We start from the raw sequence: 19,255 nt of genomic DNA on the forward strand, positions 1-19,255 counted from the left end.
TTCAGGCTTGCCAAGCAGCAGCTTTTTTTGTAGAATGGTTGTTGAAACTAATTATAAAACACCATGTGCATAGATGAATTATAGCTTTCATGTTTTGCAGATTAATTTGTTTCCACCTTACGTCCATAAATCAGAATAAATAAAAATGCTTCTAATCATTTTATTCTCATTAGGAATCTTGTAGATAACTGAGATTTCAAGCTGTAGTTCAAAAGTACATTAACGAGATTTAAGAAATAAGGTTTAGTGCTTTGGGCTTCACTTAATGAGGTTATGCCTCTGGGATGTAGGGTAAACTTTCAAGGTTACCATATGATAAACAGCAGGTCTCTGAAAATATCAGCCTTTGCCATCAGGAGTCCATGAAGATCTAGAAACGGTACCGCTGTTTCTTGCATAATTCAGAGCAATGAACTTGAAATTGTATCTCCTGTCTTTCCTGTACAGCTTAAGAGGTGTATCAGATAAACCCCACACTGCATTTCAGATTTCGAAGGTAAATGCCAACATAAACAGCCCGCAGAATATGAAATGACGGTGTCGCATCTTGATTCTTGACTTAATAGTATAAGGTGAACGTAACCTCGGATCAGCACACAAAGGAAGCGCATTTTGAAATTTTGGAATGGTTTTCGCTGTTGTGTGGTAGATTACAGTAAAATGTCACATTTGACCTTGTTGGAACTAAGGTTATGCGAAAGGGTGGGATATGTGAACATTTTGTAAATTTATAATAAAAAAGAAATTAGAAATCAATATGATGCACAAATAAGATTACGCTGCAATAAATTTAAGTATTTATTCATCATGCCAAGAAGGGCATATTTTCATATTAAATTACAGTGAATGAGAATGCTGATAAATGAAACGTAATCTTTCTTTGTATTCATGAAGATGTACGCGACTATTCGTCATGTCTTATTGTTACGGTTCTGTGTTATTATTCCTGGCTTGGCTGCCTTCGCATATTTTTCTTTCAAATGTCCTTTTTGTTCATTCAAAGCAAACCTTTCTGCGGCCGCGCGTTCGGTTTTTCCCTCTTGACCCAAGAACATAAGAAAGGTTACGAACGGGAGGAGGCCACTTCTTTGGTGTCTAATAAACTATTGATCCAGCTCCTCCTGGACAGGGAACAGAGTGCCCACTTCAACCACGTGGCTGGGTAGCCCCTTCCATACTCCCACAGCACTGTGTACAGGCAGGCGCTGCCGGTGGACTGTGGAAGGAGCTGGAATGAGCGAACGGAGGTGAACTGAAGAAGGCAGACCAAAGTGTTTCACAGACCCGGACTGTGCCAGAGCCATCTTGGCACTTGCTGAAACCCTGTGTCTCTGCATCATGCACTTGAAATACCAACTTCTTCTTGCTAGGATGGCTGGGTGTTTAATGCGCAAGATACGTCCTTGTGAACTAAGTCTAGATTTGCTGTCCAAATTTATTAAAGTTAAAGAAAGGAATAACATTTTTGGAAATGTATTTGATGGAAATAATTATGGAAACAAAGATGGGTACATAATGCAGGACATTATAAATTAATATGTGTTCTGTACAAATAAACCGCTGCCTAAAACGGTGTTGAGCTGTATAAGGATACAAAGAAAGTGCCCCACTGCCTCCAGGCCCACACAGCTACAGGGAGTGACGCAACTGCAGAGTTTTCAATGTGGGGAACAATGTGGCTCCTGGGAAGGAAATCTCACTTGACAACAGCCTGCAAATCTGAACTTTAGCAAAAGAAAAGGCTGCTCTTCTTGACCGATGGCAGGCTGACTCCGTGTTTCACCCAATGCTGTGTGTAAGGCTGGTTTGTGATACTGCTACTGATGAGGATAAAAGTGATCGGGGAGGGAGCCCAAACTCTATAAAACTGTTTGTCGAGTTCCTTGGAAAGTTTTCTTACCAACAGAGATCTTTTGAATCACTTTGCTGGATAGACAGGAAGTGGATTTTTCAAAAGGAGTAAGAGACAAATGTGTCCAAAATGGTCTCTGTGATTTGTAGCTTTTCAGAAACCGGCGCTCGAGGCTGGCAACAAGATGCTTCCACTCCTTTTTTATAGCTCACATGTGCCTCTTTTTGTAGATGAAAGTGCGGATTCTTCATTCCTACGTCAATGATCTTAGTGATCAAAATCAAGTCTTGGTCCAGACGGTGGAAGATCTTGAAAAAGAGGCTAATGACAAAGTAGCCCTTTTGGAGGCTAGAATTCTAGCTGCTGATCGGCTGATTAAGGTAAGATGTCCTTCTCCCTTCCTTTGTCCTGCTCCTTCAGTTGGGCTCCCTGAGTTTGCCTTTAAACTGTTGAGAGATTGTATATTTCAACCAAAGTCTTGCAGGATGCAAATGGTTTGTGTGGTGTGACGCTGAACGCCTTTCGTTTCCCTCTGTTTAGAGAGGCTTGTGCTCCAGACACAGTGCTTCTAAATAAACGCTTGATGCCTGTTGTGTTCTGGCATCTCATCCGCTTGATACCTGCGGAAGGGAAGACTTGAAATGAGGGGCATGACGGGGAAGACCAGTTCCTCTGGCCACCACCTTGTCCACATGTGGATTTGTAATTCCATTTTCCAGCAATGACAACAGGTTTTCATGTGCTGAGCGAGGGCTCGTAAAAGTTTCTAAAGCTGGTAATTCCAAAAAGAATTACGCTTCATCTTCCTTGAAAAGGAAAAAAAAAAGAATTACTCAGATTCATGTACAGTAAGTCCATAGTTTATAAAAAAGAAAAGCATGGCATTTGTTTACTTGAAAAATGCATCAACAACATATACATTTACATCCTATCCCTCCAGTTAAGCTGGAAATACCCATGTGGTTAGTGAAGTGAGATCCACAAATTCTATTGACTGGTTTCCCCTGATGTGCTTAATATCATTATGCTGTATTCCTCCAGATGTTCAAGCGTTTCAATGTCTTCACGTCCCCACCTCTTACTTCCTGAGCGTTTGCTTCTGTCTGTTCTGCTGATGTTCAAGCTGAAGGCATTCTTTTGTTTCCAAGGTTAATTAAGACATCTCAGTGTTAAGACAGCTCTGCCTAGGCTTTGACCTTTGGTGACAAAGACAACAGGCTCTACAGTCTCGGCCATAAAACGCTCTGCGTTCCTTGGATTTCAGCCATTCATTTCTATTCTTACCTTGTATAAATGTCAAATTGACTCATATAAGTGAGTGCTGTTGCAATCACGTCGCTGAAGTCCCTCCCTCCTGCATAAGGGAGGTCAGTAGATGTACAAATTAGCAATATTATCTGTTTTTGTTTCTTCATCTGCCTGGGCAGGGAAAGGACATTATTTCAATGAGGTGGATATTCCCGCTCTGTAATCTAATCTAAAAAAACAATCCACCAGTAAATTAGTCTGTAGACGTACAGGAAATGTCCGCTGGCTTAAGTAAATGAGTAGCCGCTGGATCTGACTGTTCTTGTGTTCTGAGTATAAGCAATCCTTTCCTTTCCTCTCCACTCACATTTTAAATCTTGCTTTGAGGTGGTAGCCTACTTTTTCCAGAGCGTTGGGTGGAACTTTTAATTGCCTTGGAGAAATAAATTTTGTTTCTTACATGTTTAGCTGTTTTTTTGTGATGTGCTCACTTTAAGTACTTCTGTCTAGCACTGCTGTTTCTAATGCTGCCTTTAATAATGTATGTGAAAAGACATTTTCACAATCATGCCACACAATACCGAAAATGGAGTTTTATGACAGTCACGTCTTTTTGCCTCATGGTTTTGAAATGGTAGTCATCAAATATGTGTGTGAATAGCTGTCTGCATACATTTGCTTGCAGCAGGCATAGGGATGTTTGTTGGAATTGCTTTAAGGACCTGGAGAAGGTTTGTTTTTTTCCAGCTGAGATATCTTAGGCAATGAAACCAGTAATTTGCTAGGTTGCTCCTTATGCATTCAAAACGTTTAAGGTAAGAGTGGCATTTTATAAAATGAATTCCACACCCTTTAAAGAATTAAGATTTTTCTCTATCAATTTTTGACTTTTTTGGCATGCTGTTGGCTATATATAATGTGCCGTACCATATAAGCGTCAGGCTGAGAAACTCCTGAGAATACTACACTTTTGTAATTGTGGGAGTGAACAAAAACACTTTCTAATTAAAAAGTACTGTATCAGTTTAACAATTCTTATTAAACTGTAGCTGTTTAATAAGAATTGTTTGTAAGGGGTGTGTAAGCTTTAGATCACCAAGGCATTAGTGTGTTAGACATTTTATGTTACCTCATTTTGTTTTTGCATTTTATTTTAACTGTGGGCAAGCAAGTGTCTCTTCTGTGGGTGTTTTGACAGACACTTTTAATAATTGATTAATCACCACATTAAATAATTCAGTACTGTCCTGGGTTATTGATGTTGAAGAACTACGCAAAGAGGGTTTAGTATAGAATAATAGCTGTGCTGGCAGTTAGGTGCTGTCTGGTACTGATAAAGCGCACAGTGTCACGTACAGTACAATTTCATGCCCAGACTGTGCGCTTTAGAGTCTGGCAGCGTGATGGAGCTAAGTCTGAGTAAGTACTGGAGCAGGCAGAAGCTCAGGCATATAGTGCAGAAAACTTAAAAATATGATCTTTGTGCACAGTTGGTCACCTGTTTTAATGTGTTATTTGCATTCGCGCACATAATGAATTATGAATGTGTGCCATTTTCACAGCTTCTGTTCCTGCTTATATGATGAACACTGGGTTCTGTCACTAACATCACGTCTCAGTTACAGCTGAGGCCGTTTCTGTGTGTTTGCAGCTTGTAGCCTAGGCTTGTACAAGCCAGTGGCCAGTCTTTTCGGGAAACGCAGGCGGTGGATGGCACAAGCGCTCGCTCTGATCAGGGCGCCACGAACGCCTGTGAGCTGCTGAAGCCGCACTGCACCAGGGCCAGCTCCGGGGAGGAGCGGGGCGCCCAGGCCCTTGCTCGGGGAGGGACCCCGGATCGCACTGCTTTCCTTCAGGAAGCGTAGCCATTTTAAGGTTGATGATTCTCTGTCGATGACGTTGAATCGGCTTTAACGTCTGCAGTGATCTGCTGGTTGGGGAATCTGGATCTGAGGAGCGAGAGCGAACTGGGGTGTTGTTGTACTGCGTGAGAAAGTCATTGCTGCTGGCCCTTCGGCACAACCCCACGAGTTGCTCACGAGTCTTGCATAAAGCATATTCTATCCTAGAGCACCCTTTACACCATTTGTTTAATTAATTCCAATTACTCCCCTCAGAACGCACCTTCAGATTTTCCAATCTAAAAACACACAGGTTTAAATTCTCATTTATACCTGCGGCCATAGCCCTGCTTGGCAGACGATTCTCTTGGACAGACTCTGTAATAGCCTGTCTCTTGATGCTTGGTGACTGGGAATGGAATGGCTGTAACAGTTTGGCCAAGACAGACCAACAGTGCCAGTCTTTCAGAGTGGTTGCTAAACATCACTGATTTTACTTTTTGTCTGAACTAGCGCCAACCTTCCCAAAATCCTAATCGGTCTGTGCTGGTGGGTTAAAGGGCTCATCAGCAGGCAGGTATGGATTGATGGTCTTGTGATGGTCATTTGGCAGAATGGAGGTGTGTCTGCAGGAACTTGGAAGGGTACCCTGAGACTTTGGACAAGCTGAACGGCCAGATACATTACCATGTGTTTTAATGTCAGTTCAGTCGTTGCAGGGCTTTTAGATAGTTTGTCCAAAAAATACAGTTTTGGTAAAGTTCTGCATCTAACAGAAACATTGCTAGTGAGCAAGTAAGACCTTTCATATTTGCAAAGTGCAATCAAGAGCAGCTGTTTGATATATATATATATTAAATTCTGGCGTGCAGAGCTGTTTCAGGGTGCCATCTCTATTGCAGGTTAATTGTTTCATAACCTGCCCCCAAGTTACTGATGATTTGAGTTCATGTCTGAATTCCATTGCACCACATCAGAGGAAACAGTGAGGAGACATCTTAGAGCAATGAATATGAGATAGTTATTGCTTGAAAACCTTTCTTCAGATAAAGGGGACCAACCCACATAAACTGTTAAAAAGCAATGCAATAGAGTTTTATGTTTATAGACTGGTGGGACAATATAAAGCCTAAATTAAATCAGAAAGAAGAACATAAGATTTTGAAATTGATATCCTGGGCTGTCCATTTTCCTGATCTTAAACTCATTGAAATGTTACAGGATTACAGGAGAGCATAAGAACATTACTACCAGCCTATTTATTCTGGTGATTTGGATAGGAGAACAAAAATTGAAGCACATTAACAATGGTTGTGTAACAGTATTTGTTTGTGTGGTTATGATTGCTTACGCAAGATATTTTGAAGAGATCCTTTTGCAAGAACTGACTACAAAGCATGCCCTGCTTTTTCTTTTATGTGAAGTTAATATAAATCCATTAACACAAATGTTTCCCATTCTATTTGCTTTTGGGTAAGCTATCCCAATAGTGTAATTTTAATATCAAGATCCTAATGATTGCCAGTATGGGTCTGTACACACACTGTTACTTTAGTTACATGCCCATGTCTCGACTTTGCTCAGGTGTAGCCATGAACTCTATTGAAGGCATTTTATGCTCGCCTGTTTTGTTACTGCTTAAAGAGAGATGTTGATTGATGTTTTATGGATGGAAGGCTGAATTTTGGTAATGAAGATGAACTGTAGGGAGTGAGTGGTTCAGGGATTGTTGAATACCTTGAATGCTGAAAAAAATCAGTTCACTTTGCTGCTTTCTATAAAAGCTCAGCTGCATACTTTTGATTATTTTTTCACTGAAGGCCATGGAAATAAATGCACTATTGTGTTGTTCATCTTTGGCTTATGATAGCTGTTTAAGGATACTTAAATTGTGTTTCTCCGTTAATCCTAGTGCTTTCAGGATTTCCACTCCAGTATATAAAACAGTAAATGTGCTTGAAAGAGCTGCCTTTAAGTGTAAAATGAAAAAAAGATAAATTCTTTCTTTTTATTATTCCTTTTTTAATGCCTGGCCTAGAGAGCATAATTTCTTGTAGTTACAAATTGCTGACTTAATATGGAATTTGTTAATTGATATTGAAAATTAAAAAGGCCAGGGTCAAGTATTGTAGGACAGTGTTAAGGAAAAATGTAAATTCTTTGTTATTTAGCTCCTCTCTGCTTTGCGTTAATTATCTTTAAATCAGTCAATTATTTACGTGTGCTAGGGAAAAGAGAAACCTTGGTGCTATGGTTCTAGCTATCGCCGTACTTATTTCACAGAAAGTGGCAGCTTGAGTATAATGGCATGAAATGAATATTGGAGAGAGGTGACATCCATGCAGAGTTCCAGATGGCCAGCAGGTGCACATTCCATCATTTCCCAGGTGTTACAAACCACTTGGGAAGATGTATTTGGAGAAAGTCGTGAATCGAGTACATGGGTATAGCGAAGTAGTGAGATCAGAAGATCGGCCGTGAATTTCTCTCACGAACGACCGTTTAAAACTATGCCGCGGTAACTTTAACACATCTCTGCGGTTGCAGACTGGGGGACCAGTTAACCAGAGCTCGCGCTTTGCAGGGAGTCCTCGTGGAGAAGGAGGGCTTGGAGGAGCTTGTCCAGAGCCTGCGTGAAGAAAATCTGGACATGAAGCTGGACGTTGACAGTCTTGTGGGAGCAGTGCAGCAAGCTCGAGGCGCGCAGAAGCTAGAAGTGAGTGAGGACATTTTTATGCCGTTATAAACATTTTGTTCAATGTTGATAGCAGACTGTACAGTGACAGAGCGTTGTTAATACTTGCAGTGGAAATCTTCTCTCTCAGATTTGGATATTTTAACAGTTACCCTGGATGTGTAACCTTTGATGACCAAGATACATTGCTCATCCTTTGATCTCGTTGTGAAACCGGTTGCCTGTTTCCACTCCAAAAAACTAATCGGCAAATGCAGCCAAACTGCTGAACGTTAACAGACAGGGTTTGGGCCAGCTGCCTTCCACTTGACCTCACTGGTCAGCAGGGGTCTTCATGCCACGGTGATAAGACCTACCCCAGAGATATTCAAAACTATGGTGCTACAGTGTAGAGCTTTGCTTTTATCTAATAAGACTTTTGACCTTGACTTAACTACCATTTAAACTTGTTCAGCTTTTGCCATTATCTGTCATTGCCTTTTGCGGAACTTGTGCCTCGTCAGTGTCATGTAGTTGCTTCACCGTATAACTGGAAAGGAAATGGGCAGCACCAGTATGAACACTTGTGTGAAGTGGATGTGGGGGAGGTTTTGGTGCTTAATGGCCAGATAAGTGAAATCATTTAGCTGAAGGCCGCAACCATAATGAAGGCTACAAACAGCACCTGGAGCACTATTGTAAACCACATACAGTTGTAAAGCATGATTTTAATTAAGAAGAACCCAATATCCCGCTGGAGATATAGGTCTACCACTCGAGATTCCAGCCTTGGTCCTGGAGAACCCCAGTGGAGCTGGTTTTATTAATCGTCACTCCATCTCTAATTTCTAGAATATGTTGAAGAATTTCGTCCTGACTTGATCACCCTAACCCTAACCCTAACCCTAACCCAGTATCCCAAACAGACAGAAGTGCTCAAAACTACAAAGACCCGCCCCTTCAGAGCCTTCAGCCAGTGAAACAGGAGGACTCAGTGCCATCTAAGGGGAAAAACGTTTCAAACTGAGGACCAAAGGTACTTCAGGAGACACACAGACCTCTTCCCCACTGGATTGCCTCTGTAGATCAGTTCTGATAGGCTATGACAACACTGGATGTACTGGGCGGTCTAGATCGCCTCTTTTAGCTTATAACTTTTCTAATGTGCTTAACAGGACTAACATGGGCGAATCTGAGTTCGGCTCAAGGAGACCTTTTTCCTTTTTATTTCCTGTAATTAACATCATTTGGCTTTTTGGCGGTACCCTTTGATCAGTTAATGTGATTTCCATCTGACATTTATCTAATTTATGTCCCACATGCCTTCCGTGGGATTCGTCATTGTGTGCTCTCTTCCCAGCCAAGCTAACTGCCCCACCGAAAAAACACACCGAAAAGAGTCCTCAAAGCGGTGGGTTCTGATCAACCTACACCCAGTTAGCATTTTTGCAGGAATTTTTTAATGAGGATGGCCAAACCTGCTTCTGGAGGGCAAAATATAACAAGTCTTGCAGATCACTTGCAAAGAGTAAATCTGTAAAGAGCCTGGATACACGAGTTTTGAGCAGTGTTGAGCAGTTGAGAGTTCCAGTCAAGGCTGACCAGCTGCTGTACTTGGGAGCTGCTGCTGCGGTTTTTAATTCATCTGGCTGCTGTGAACCTGAGAAACCTAGAAGAGAAATGGCAGAATTGTTTAATATCGAACATAACATCTAGAATAACACCTGCACACGCTTTAGTCTGAATGTGAGTGTACTACAATGATGTGAACAGGATACTGATGTTGAGTCTCTCCAAGGGTCAGACGCCCATGCATAAGAGAGGCACTAAAGAAAAAGATATGCCTTGGGGCCTACCTAGCTGCTTTATAACTAGAATAAACAGTATCGCAGAAAACTGCTCGCTTGCAAAACCAGTACGGATGAATTGATGTCAGATTCAAAAAAGCAGAAAGGCTTGTATTAAGGAATAAATTGCTTAAAGCTGCTATGCCTTAAAACTATTTGCAGAACACAACAATCTGAGTATTTTAGCTTTCAGCTTCACATCTGGATTAAATGGTATACTGTCTGCCCTGTCAGCTGCTGGCTACTCATGGGTTTAAAATCAGGCCGATAGCAGTAGCAGGAGAAACGGGCTTCCCCACCTCTGTCAGCGACGTGGACGCTATACAGGCCAGTGTAGTCACGTGGGAAAGCGGAGCCCACTGCTTCTCAACTAAGTGTTTGTGCAGGTGGGGGGGGGATCTGAGTAGGGGTGAGTGCTGGAGCTGTGTTTGTGCACTTGTTAATGACTTCCCTTTGGGCGATAATTGATCAGCTTCATTACCATAATAAGTCCCTAATCATATGCCACTGCCGTAGAGCTGTATAATAAATGTCCTGTTTGCTTTTTAAAATAATGAACTAATTAGACTAATTAAAATCAATAAATGTGCCAATGTAAGGTTAGGATTTTGTATGTGGTCTCTGTGTTAAGTAAAAGTCACCAGCTCAGTAAAAAAAAAAGATCTAATACTGATTTATGAGCGCCTGACAGTCGTTAGTTAGAATAAATTGCTTGTAGTAGCAGAGACAGCATTATTCAAGTACAAGATACTAAGTGCATTGTAAGGTCAGCAATAAGGGCAAACTTACATATGTACTTGTGTGCCACCTTAAACCTATGTTAATACATCAGGACAGAGGGTGAGGATGTCCCATACTGTATGTTATGTTAGTTAAATAAGCTTGCACCAAATACTCTTACTCTAAAAAGGAAATTGATACATGAGTGACATGAAATGCTTATCATTATAAGGATTTTTTCTGCCCAAATGCACAAGTGGTGTAACGTTTGATAATGTAATTGTGACTACCATGTGGTAGGATCCTGTAGGATCAAAACCCAAGATTATTTGAGGTATTTAGTTGTGAGCTGTTTTTTGGTTCCTACAGCAATAGAAGTTTTTCTTTGTTCCATTTTTCTGTCAGACTTGTTTAGATTTTGGCTGTGCTTTATGAGATAATGCACAGTTTTCCTTGTGGGAAAGAATGGGTAATTTTCCAGACTGAGGATCACAATGCATTCGGCGTCATGTGCTGAAGGACAAAGCAGCCTGAATCTCATCCAGGATGGCCCAGAATAGGAAATGGGGTATCATGTTGTAAAGGAACACGGAAATCGCTAGTTAGTGTTGGATTGAGAAGGTGAATGAAAAGCATTGCTATTGGAGAGCAGCTGCTGGTCTTGATTCGACTGCACTGTGGAAAACCCGGTGTTGCTGTCCTTGCATGCTGAATACACGCAATGGAGTGGACTGTGGTCTTTCCCTGTCTGCACAGGCTTACTGCCCATACTGCAGGTGAGGCCTGAGTTTTCACTCTTCACCTGTGATGAGACTATCCTGCATAGCAAGAGCTCTGTAACACTGCTGACGCATTCAGGCATCGTCAGTCATTCTCTTAGGAAGTTAGTTTGCTGTGGTTGTAATGATAAAAGCTCATTAAGATAAGATCACTTTATTGGCCATATACAATTTCTAGCATTAGGAATTTGTCTTTTCGCAAATCCCAGCTTGCTCTCCATGAGACACACAGGCACACAGTGGGGAGCAGCTGGGGGTCAGAGCGCAGGGTCAGCTATTGTACAGCGCCCCTGGAGCACTTGGGGTTAAGGGCTTTGCCCAGTGGCCCAACGGAGTAGGATTCCTCTGCTGGCCATGGGATTTGAACCGGCAACCTTCTAGCCACAGGCGCAGATCCTGAGCCACAGAGCCACCACACCGCCCCCGCCATTATCCTAAATCGCTAAAAGATGTGTGAGAAAAGTAGCATTAATCACTATTTGTTTTCACTAAATAATAATTTGTTGTTTGATTCATTCATCCGGTTGATTCATTGCTTAGCTTATGCATGTTTTTTATTGCTTTTAATCCCCTTTTTGTCCTCCAGACAATGAAACTGTTTATGTTTATAGGAGGGCAGTGCAGTGGTGAACTTTAAAGACAGTAAGCATGACGATCTCAAGGAATGTATACAAACTAAAAACTAGAGTATTCCTGACATCTGAATTTCCACCTCATGAGATTTGCAGATGACTAAGCAGGACATTGCTGCCTGGCAGAGCTGGGGCCCCTGGTCCGGTTCCAGACCTGGGGTGCTGTCTGTGAGGAGTGTGGACAGTATGTCCCCGTGTTAGCGGGGGCTGTCTGTGGGTGCTCAGGCTAGTGCTGTGAGTGTGGCCATGCCTGTGTGTGGCCTGCGACCCAGGATGTATCCTGCCTTCCATCTGTTGCTTGCTGGGATAGACCCCACCTCCCCCGGGACACGAATTGGAAGAAACGGTTAGAAAATAGAGGGTGTCTGAACTTCTTTTAGTCATTTGCATACATCATGAGGTGGAAATTCAGATATCGGGAATAGTCTCGTGTTTTATTTGTCTAGATTCCGATTGTCAGGCTAACTGATTTTAAAGTTTTCTTTGTCATGTTACGTGATATGACAACATAGTCTTTTTCAAGCTGACTACACACGGGCTCGAATGTTTTTCTTGTTGTCGTTGCGTTTCGGGATCGGCAGCTCCAACCCCTGCGTGACCCCTGGTCTTAATTGCTTGATTGAAGTAGCTGTTTGGATGAAAGCTCCAGCTCCTCTGTCAAACCTGCAGGACGGCCGGACTTCTCCGTCCCCATCTTAGGTAACGAAGCCAGTGCCAGCGGAAAGTGTCGTCGGATCAATCACTGTCCCGACAGTTCTGAACTGTTACGGAGTCGCTGTTCCAGTGGTGTGGGTTTTCAGGACCAAAGGCGCTCAGCGGTGATATGCTCCTGTTGGGGTGCAGGGAGTGAACTGTCTTCCATTTACTCCCTTTACAGTGTCCAGCGTCTGGTGTCCTTCTTCACATTATGATTTGTGTGATTTTTTTTTTCTTTTTTCCCCGTAAGTGGTTAATTTGTGGGCCCACATACTGCCTATGGGATTCCATCATGACAGCTGTTTTGGTCACTAATATGGCCTAGATTGACAGACTGAAGTCATTAATCGGAATACAAGTGTCTCAGCACTGCATTTTGTTAAGGTATGTTTAAAATCAAGACTTGCTGTCATTAAATTCGGGGCCAGGCTGAGATCGTGGTGAACAGGGTTGGGGGGGGTGATAAATAATAAATCACACATTAAAGCTAACATTAAATTAATGCATTATGCATTGGTGCTTTATTTTTGCACTAGGCAAGTTATATTTTTCCTTCTTCAGTGGGCCGGAAAGATTTTTAAAGAGATTAAAGCGAAAGAGCCCAAGAACAAGTCTTATAAGTTAATTTTTCATAGCACTGCAGCATTAAGTATAATTTTAAAGACCATGGCTCATTAATGAGCAACAACACATTTTCAAGCAGCCTGCTTGGAAATTCAAACAGTGTGGTTTTATTGAGTTTCTGATCATTTCAGCCACTGTTTCTCAAATGTGGCCAGCAGCGTTTCTTTTGCAGCCACAGTGTATAATTGGTATCTCACTAAATCTCCTAATCAACCTTTCCATTTAGTCTTTTAAGCAGCTGGGCTCAAATAATTTGCTTAATTGCTGTTATTGTTTTTCAGCTGCCATCTAATTCCTCTCGTGCTTTCTTTTGTGGGATCCACAGTTAGTTCCTATGAACACCAGCTTTAAACAACGCACGTCGAATGATCAAATTTCCCTTTAGCACAGCTTCCACTATGTTAATTGGCTTAGTGTACAGATTGCTTCTCTCCGATTCTGGGCTCTGTATTTGTTTGACACTAGAGTGCCTCTATTTACTCCACGGCTACACATGGCATAATTGATTTTCAGAACCCCTTATTTAGTGAACTGATTTTGTTCATTGCTTTCCAACTATTTGAAGTGGTTTTCATTTTACAGAGATTGTAATTTGAAATTGTATGAGCAATCATGAATTTGTATGATCTTTTCAGACTAAGAATTTCAGCTGAGATGTAGGATTTGTTTGAAGACGCATCTTGTTAAAGATTTGACATTGTTGTTATGTAACTATTTAAAGACCTGTGTTGATTATCTTAGCGAAGGAACTGAAGACGTGGCGACTGACACATCATTTCTTATTTAATTAAAATTAACATATTTCTGGAGCTTGAGATGATTTAAGTCCGTTTTAATTTTTGAACTAGAACACCTTATTTACAGCAAAGAATTATAATCTTTTCAAATAATTTGATTTTGATTAGAGCATTTCTGGGGGAAAAAAATTGACCACAGAGTCTAGATTGCGCAAGCTTTTGATATTTAAATTATCTCTAAAGTGAATCGATTCTTTCAGGCGAATGAAATCATTTTGTGTCAAGTACTCCAGTAGTATGCAAGTCCTCATGAACGAGAATAGCGCTGCAGTAGTGGGAACGTGAAGGACTTTGTATTGTATGTTCACATTAATGCACTGATAATGAACTGAAGACGATTGTATTACAAGAATAAACTACTGCCAGTTAATAGTCTTAACATAAGAAGGTGCACAAGCAGAAGGAGACCCTTCGACTTATCTAGCATGTTAGGCTTTTAGCATCGAACAGATCCGAAGATCTCAGCCAGGCATTTCCTGGGTATTGTCTATGGTCTTTTACACTCCCACAGCCCTTCTTCTAAAACGTACCTCCTGTTCTCCGTTATAAACACTTCCCCTCAGCTGCCCCTTGTGTCCTCCGGTTCACATTTGAGTGCTGGTTCCAAGGGAGTCCTTCGAGTTGACTTTGTTGATGCCTTTGAGGATTTCTGGGTGGTTAAATCAGGATCAAGCATTGTAGTCTTCTCTGTTCAAGGTTAAAAATATTCAGTTCTTTTAACTTGTTGGAGTAGAACATTAATAGTCTGTGACTGTTCAGATATCCAGAATGATATCCTCTGTCTGCTTGAAAAGGATTGACTTTTTCAGTCTGTGTAAGTTTCCCGGTGGATTAATAACCAAAGTAACATCCAATTTTAAGAGCAGCATTTGGAAAAATGAGGAATGCTCTAACAAATAGCCTATGTATCACAGTAGTGTTTGTGTTATTGTCTTGTGCTTGGATGAAGCCTTTGTAGCAATTGACCTACAAATCAGTTAAGGCGATGAAAAAAACAGAAAAACAGCCATTTATTTCAGGATCACACATAAAATATTCAGCATCTTTTAATGGATGCATTCCTATCTTCTGAAAATGTACCCCAACCCCTTCCTGTGTTTCTCCACTCATATGCTTGATAGCAGGGAGATGTACTATATATCTGTTTATGGGTCTTTGCGTTCAAAGTAGCTCTGGCTTCTGAATTTAGGAAATGCAGTTAGAAAAAAACAAACATGACTAAAATCAGTCTGACGTGAAAAATGAATACACTAAGCTGAGCACCTGAAGCAGGTCATTGAAAAAAGCCCCTTCTGCTGCCACAGTGACATGACCTGTGAGTAATTAACATCCAAATTGATTTCCTCTTCCTTGAGTGCCCCGCTCCACTGTCTGAAGTGCCCACTGCTCTGCACTTCGCCAGCGTCATCACTATTTCAATCCAGAGGAAGCAGGGGACCAGCACGTCCACAGCCCCTCCCCTTTAAAAAAAAAACATTTCTTCTGGCCTTCAGGCTTTAGTCTTTCGAGTTTCATTTTAAGAGACATGCAACAAAGTCTGCAAAAGACCTGTGCACCGCCTTTGTTCACTGTAAGACAATTTCCCAGGTGGCATTCCCGGTTCTGTTTCTCGACATGGATTTGATCTTTCCTGGTTTTGCCCGCTCCGTGTTCCTGCCTTTCGCCCTGGCCCTGATGTCCGTGAAGCCGACACGCCTTCAGTGCCTGTTTCTGTGGGGGCGGGTCATCGCTCGCCGGCCTGTGCGCTGGCTTTCGCTCTCCAGGGGTAGAGTCCCGAGGTGCGCACGCTCCTGCGCTTGCTCCAGACGTTTTCATTCAGGTCTTAAACGTGGACTAGCTCTTGTGAAAGGGGTGACTTGCTTCATGTCTACAGCGAACCATTATGATTCTGTGAGTGTGGCGTTTTGTGCGTAAACTGTCAAGTGTGCACATAGAATCTGTGTGGAATTTGAAGAGGCTTAGTTGTGGAAGAAAACAAGCAAAAGTATCTTTTGCTGATTTGGTTAGTTACTGGTATTTCAATTCCGAAATAAAAGTTTGTAACACTTGAGTTCATTAAACAACTGACCTAGTTATTTTCTTAGCCAGATGTGCACTCAGTTTTTCTGAAGATCTTTTACCGTTAATTACTCAAAACATTTGCTTCTTTAAAGGCCTGTTCTATGAGTTACAGTTCTTAAGTGAATTAAATAATTAGACCAGCTATGTAAACCAGACCTTAGATGCAAAAAACAAATCCGAAGACACTGGGCCACATAGGAGTTTGAGAACAGGTGGTGCAGACTTCCTGGGATCAGGGGACAAAGTAATAAAGTCATTTGAACAACAGGTACTTGCCTGAATACACATTCATGTCAGGCATTTCCTCCTAACAGAACATCAGCATTGAAAGGCAAAACCAGTTTGACAGCATTTCTGTCCTCTCATATACAATACATTCAGGTTAGATCAAGCATCTGATGTAGAGCACGGCAGTTTGTAACAAAGTTGTTAAATATTTAAGAATAACGCTACACTCAAAGAAATACCTGAAACATATCATAAAGCAGACAAGTAGTGTTGAACTCATAATGTACAATGTTATTTCTTTTCTTGTCTTAGTTTTCGTCACTTACCCTCAGGACAGTTCCAACGGAGCAAATCGTGGGACCAGCTGGTCATCTTGTAAGCATGTAAGTGCAACTACATGATTTTCTTCTCTTTTTTGGCTCTTTTGTGTCCTGTCCTTTCACGTATTTATTTATTGCCTCCGTTCTCCCTATTTTTCTTAATTCTGTAGGCACACCAAATTTACCATGTTGTTGTTGCTGTTTGTTTTATTTTGACTATTCAGAAAACGTCTCGGGTGATTTCTGGGATTAGCACTTTAAGCCTTTATTGCAGTAAGTCTTTGCTTTCACATCCGCTACACTTCATTCTTATTGGCTGCGGAACTTAACTCTTACTATCTTGCTACATCTGTGTAGTTGTATAGATTGTTTGCAATCCAGTTAGTTGTCTAATTACCAGCTATTGGGGAAAGTACTACATTCTGTTTTAATCAACACCTCTGCAATTTTCACTGTTCCTCTAGTCTTTAACGACCGTTCGCAGACCATACTGGTGTCTGGTAAATATTGCCGCAGATTAAGAAACTTTTCCTATTTCCAGCAGCTGAAATAAAGGAAAAGGCACAGAATCCCATGAAAGTACTAAGTTTGGAGTAGGTGCCTCCATGTGTTAAGTGATGTCTTAAATGACATTCAAAGGGGCTGGATTTTAAAATCTGTGTACCTTCCTGGTCAAACTGATGTCTGCGTACCCTCTAGAATGATTCCTCTAGTGAGTTGTTCCTGAACTCCAGGATTTTGATACAGAAACATTAACCTTTATATTAACTGTACTGCTTGATTCTTTGATATGTGGCCTTAGCTGCAATATAATTCATCTACCTATTGAAAAGTACTACAGTGAGCTGGTAAAATCACATTTGCCTGAGTGCTCTTGCCCTGATTTTGACTCCTGGCCGCCTCTAGGCCCCTAGTGCATTGACCTATAGTAATGTAGGAAATAAATCTAATACTGATGGATTACCAAAACGTTACATGAAAGATGCAGATTACTTGTTGCCGATAAGATCTAGAATTGAATAAAAGTATAAACTTCAACTTATAATCAGGGATGCAAAGTAATATATAGGTGGTTGGTTATGTGCTGCTTTGTCTTTTTATGCTGCTCACGTAAAAATAGATGCTTAGCTGACCGAAAGGGCCAGTGTATTTACGTAAATAATAATAATAAACTTTAGGGCTTTTAAATATTCAAGTAAAATTAATTTGTTATATGATAGATAGATATATTCCTGAAGAAACACATCTGATCCTCTGCAGCTTTCAATTTAAAAATTCCATTTCCAGTAAAAAATAAATGTATTTACAAATTTAAAAAGAGCAAAAAGGGTAATGTAGTTACTTTTTGAGATTTTAATGTAAAAGACATTTAGGCTCCATTCTTAAATTCTTAAATCATGTTTTACTAACACGGTTAGTGACTAACGTGGTTAGTGAAAGCACAAGCCACAGTTATTCCAACAGATTAATGCTGTTGTCATCATAAATGTTATTGGGGTCTGTTGACAATACTTTAAACACAAGAACTTTTGAGCACTAATATAAGATTAACAGTAGAATTTGCTGGGTTGAATTTCTTGAATTCCTCAGGAGATTTACTTCTGTGCAAGTACATTCGAACAATATGTATTTACCTTCAGAGCAAAGACGCACATATCCAACTCATGCAATTGTAGGACAATCTGGTTATAATTAAGTAGTTTAATACAAAGGCCAGATCACAACGCTGAATCTTAATGCATTTTCTTTAACAGTCAGCAGACTTAATTATGTAGTGTTTGAAGCCATAGTAAAATTGTCAGGCGTGTTATAAAATTTCACTTTCTGATGAGACTTGCGTGGAAGCAGATACCACACTTTTCCGATATTGACTTTTTCTGTTTGTTTTCAATAAAAGCCGTTTTCTTATTTAGTGAAGCAAACAAATCAATATGCTACACAGTGGCAGGAGAGTCAGTGCAACGACCCAGACTCGCAGTCACAAGTAATTCATGGAATTGCTCAGATGCCATTCCATAGCTTATATCTGTATGGCAGTCATCTGCTCTCCTGCTTTTCCTTCTGTTTTTATATGTTCTGCTTTCGTTAAAATGCTAAAAACGGCACAGGCACACTTTTTAGCTTCTAGGTTTTCGCTAAAAGGTTTAAATCAGTAAAACTGTTTTTCAAAGCAATAGAATGCTGCTTTCATGAAGTTAGAACCCAAATCAAAAAGCACTACCGTCTTTTTAAAGATACCAGTTTATTTTTTCCAAAAGTGAAATATTAAGCCCGTTTATTTTTGTCAATTTTCTACATGCATAATCATTTGGTTCATGGAAGCACAGTAATATATTTAAGCTTGATCAGAATAAAACAGTTTTAAAAAGTGGAAGCCATTGTTCAATGATGAGTGATAAACTAGGTAAGAGCCTCACCCATGAAGATTCCTTATATCGCAAGTGTACTGTCTGTAGGTTCATGCATTGAAAAGACCTCAAATCGGAAGTCTCTCACTGGGCATCTTGTGTACTAATTTACTCTAAACATGCTGTATGTGTGCGAATGAGTATGTATGTATTCTAGATTGACAGTGGTCTTTTTTTTTGTCCGATATGTAAATGCTAACATTTTCTGAATGCTTTTAACATTTTAACATTTTAACTGAAAGCTTTTAAAGATGATCTAAAAATTGTTTATTCTTATTGAATTTGCTGGTGCAATATTTTGCTTGGATTATGTCTGGACAGCATTTCATATCCTGTTTATGCAAGTTTATGGAAGAACAACTGGATTTTGCGAAGAAGGGCACTTTGTTGCTCTTCTTTCTCTATATGAAAATGGAAATACAAATGCAGACTAAAAGGATGGTCTTTGTAAATGCAGAGATACAGCTGCAGAGTTGGCAAGATGGACAATTGTGTATTTGCAGAAAACATCTCCTATTCTAATTGGGA

At 40.6% G+C, this 19,255-nt stretch overlaps 1 protein-coding gene across 1 annotated transcript in view; it reads left to right on the forward strand.

The window, feature by feature from the left end:
- The window catches only part of LOC148657667 (uncharacterized), a 152,893-nt gene that overhangs the window by 2,025 nt on the left and 131,613 nt on the right, over positions 1-19,255 (forward strand). The window contains exons 2-4 of the mRNA XM_088644218.1: positions 2,083-2,232; positions 7,526-7,657; positions 16,312-16,382. Coding sequence (XP_088500344.1) covers positions 2,083-2,232; positions 7,526-7,657; positions 16,312-16,382 — 353 coding nt within the window. The remainder of the gene's footprint in view (positions 1-2,082; positions 2,233-7,525; positions 7,658-16,311; positions 16,383-19,255) is intronic.

This window comes from Lepisosteus platostomus, chromosome 8 (genome assembly GCF_059453375.1).
Source record: "Lepisosteus platostomus isolate fLepPlt1 chromosome 8, fLepPlt1.hap1, whole genome shotgun sequence".
NCBI lineage: Eukaryota > Metazoa > Chordata > Actinopteri > Semionotiformes > Lepisosteidae > Lepisosteus > Lepisosteus platostomus.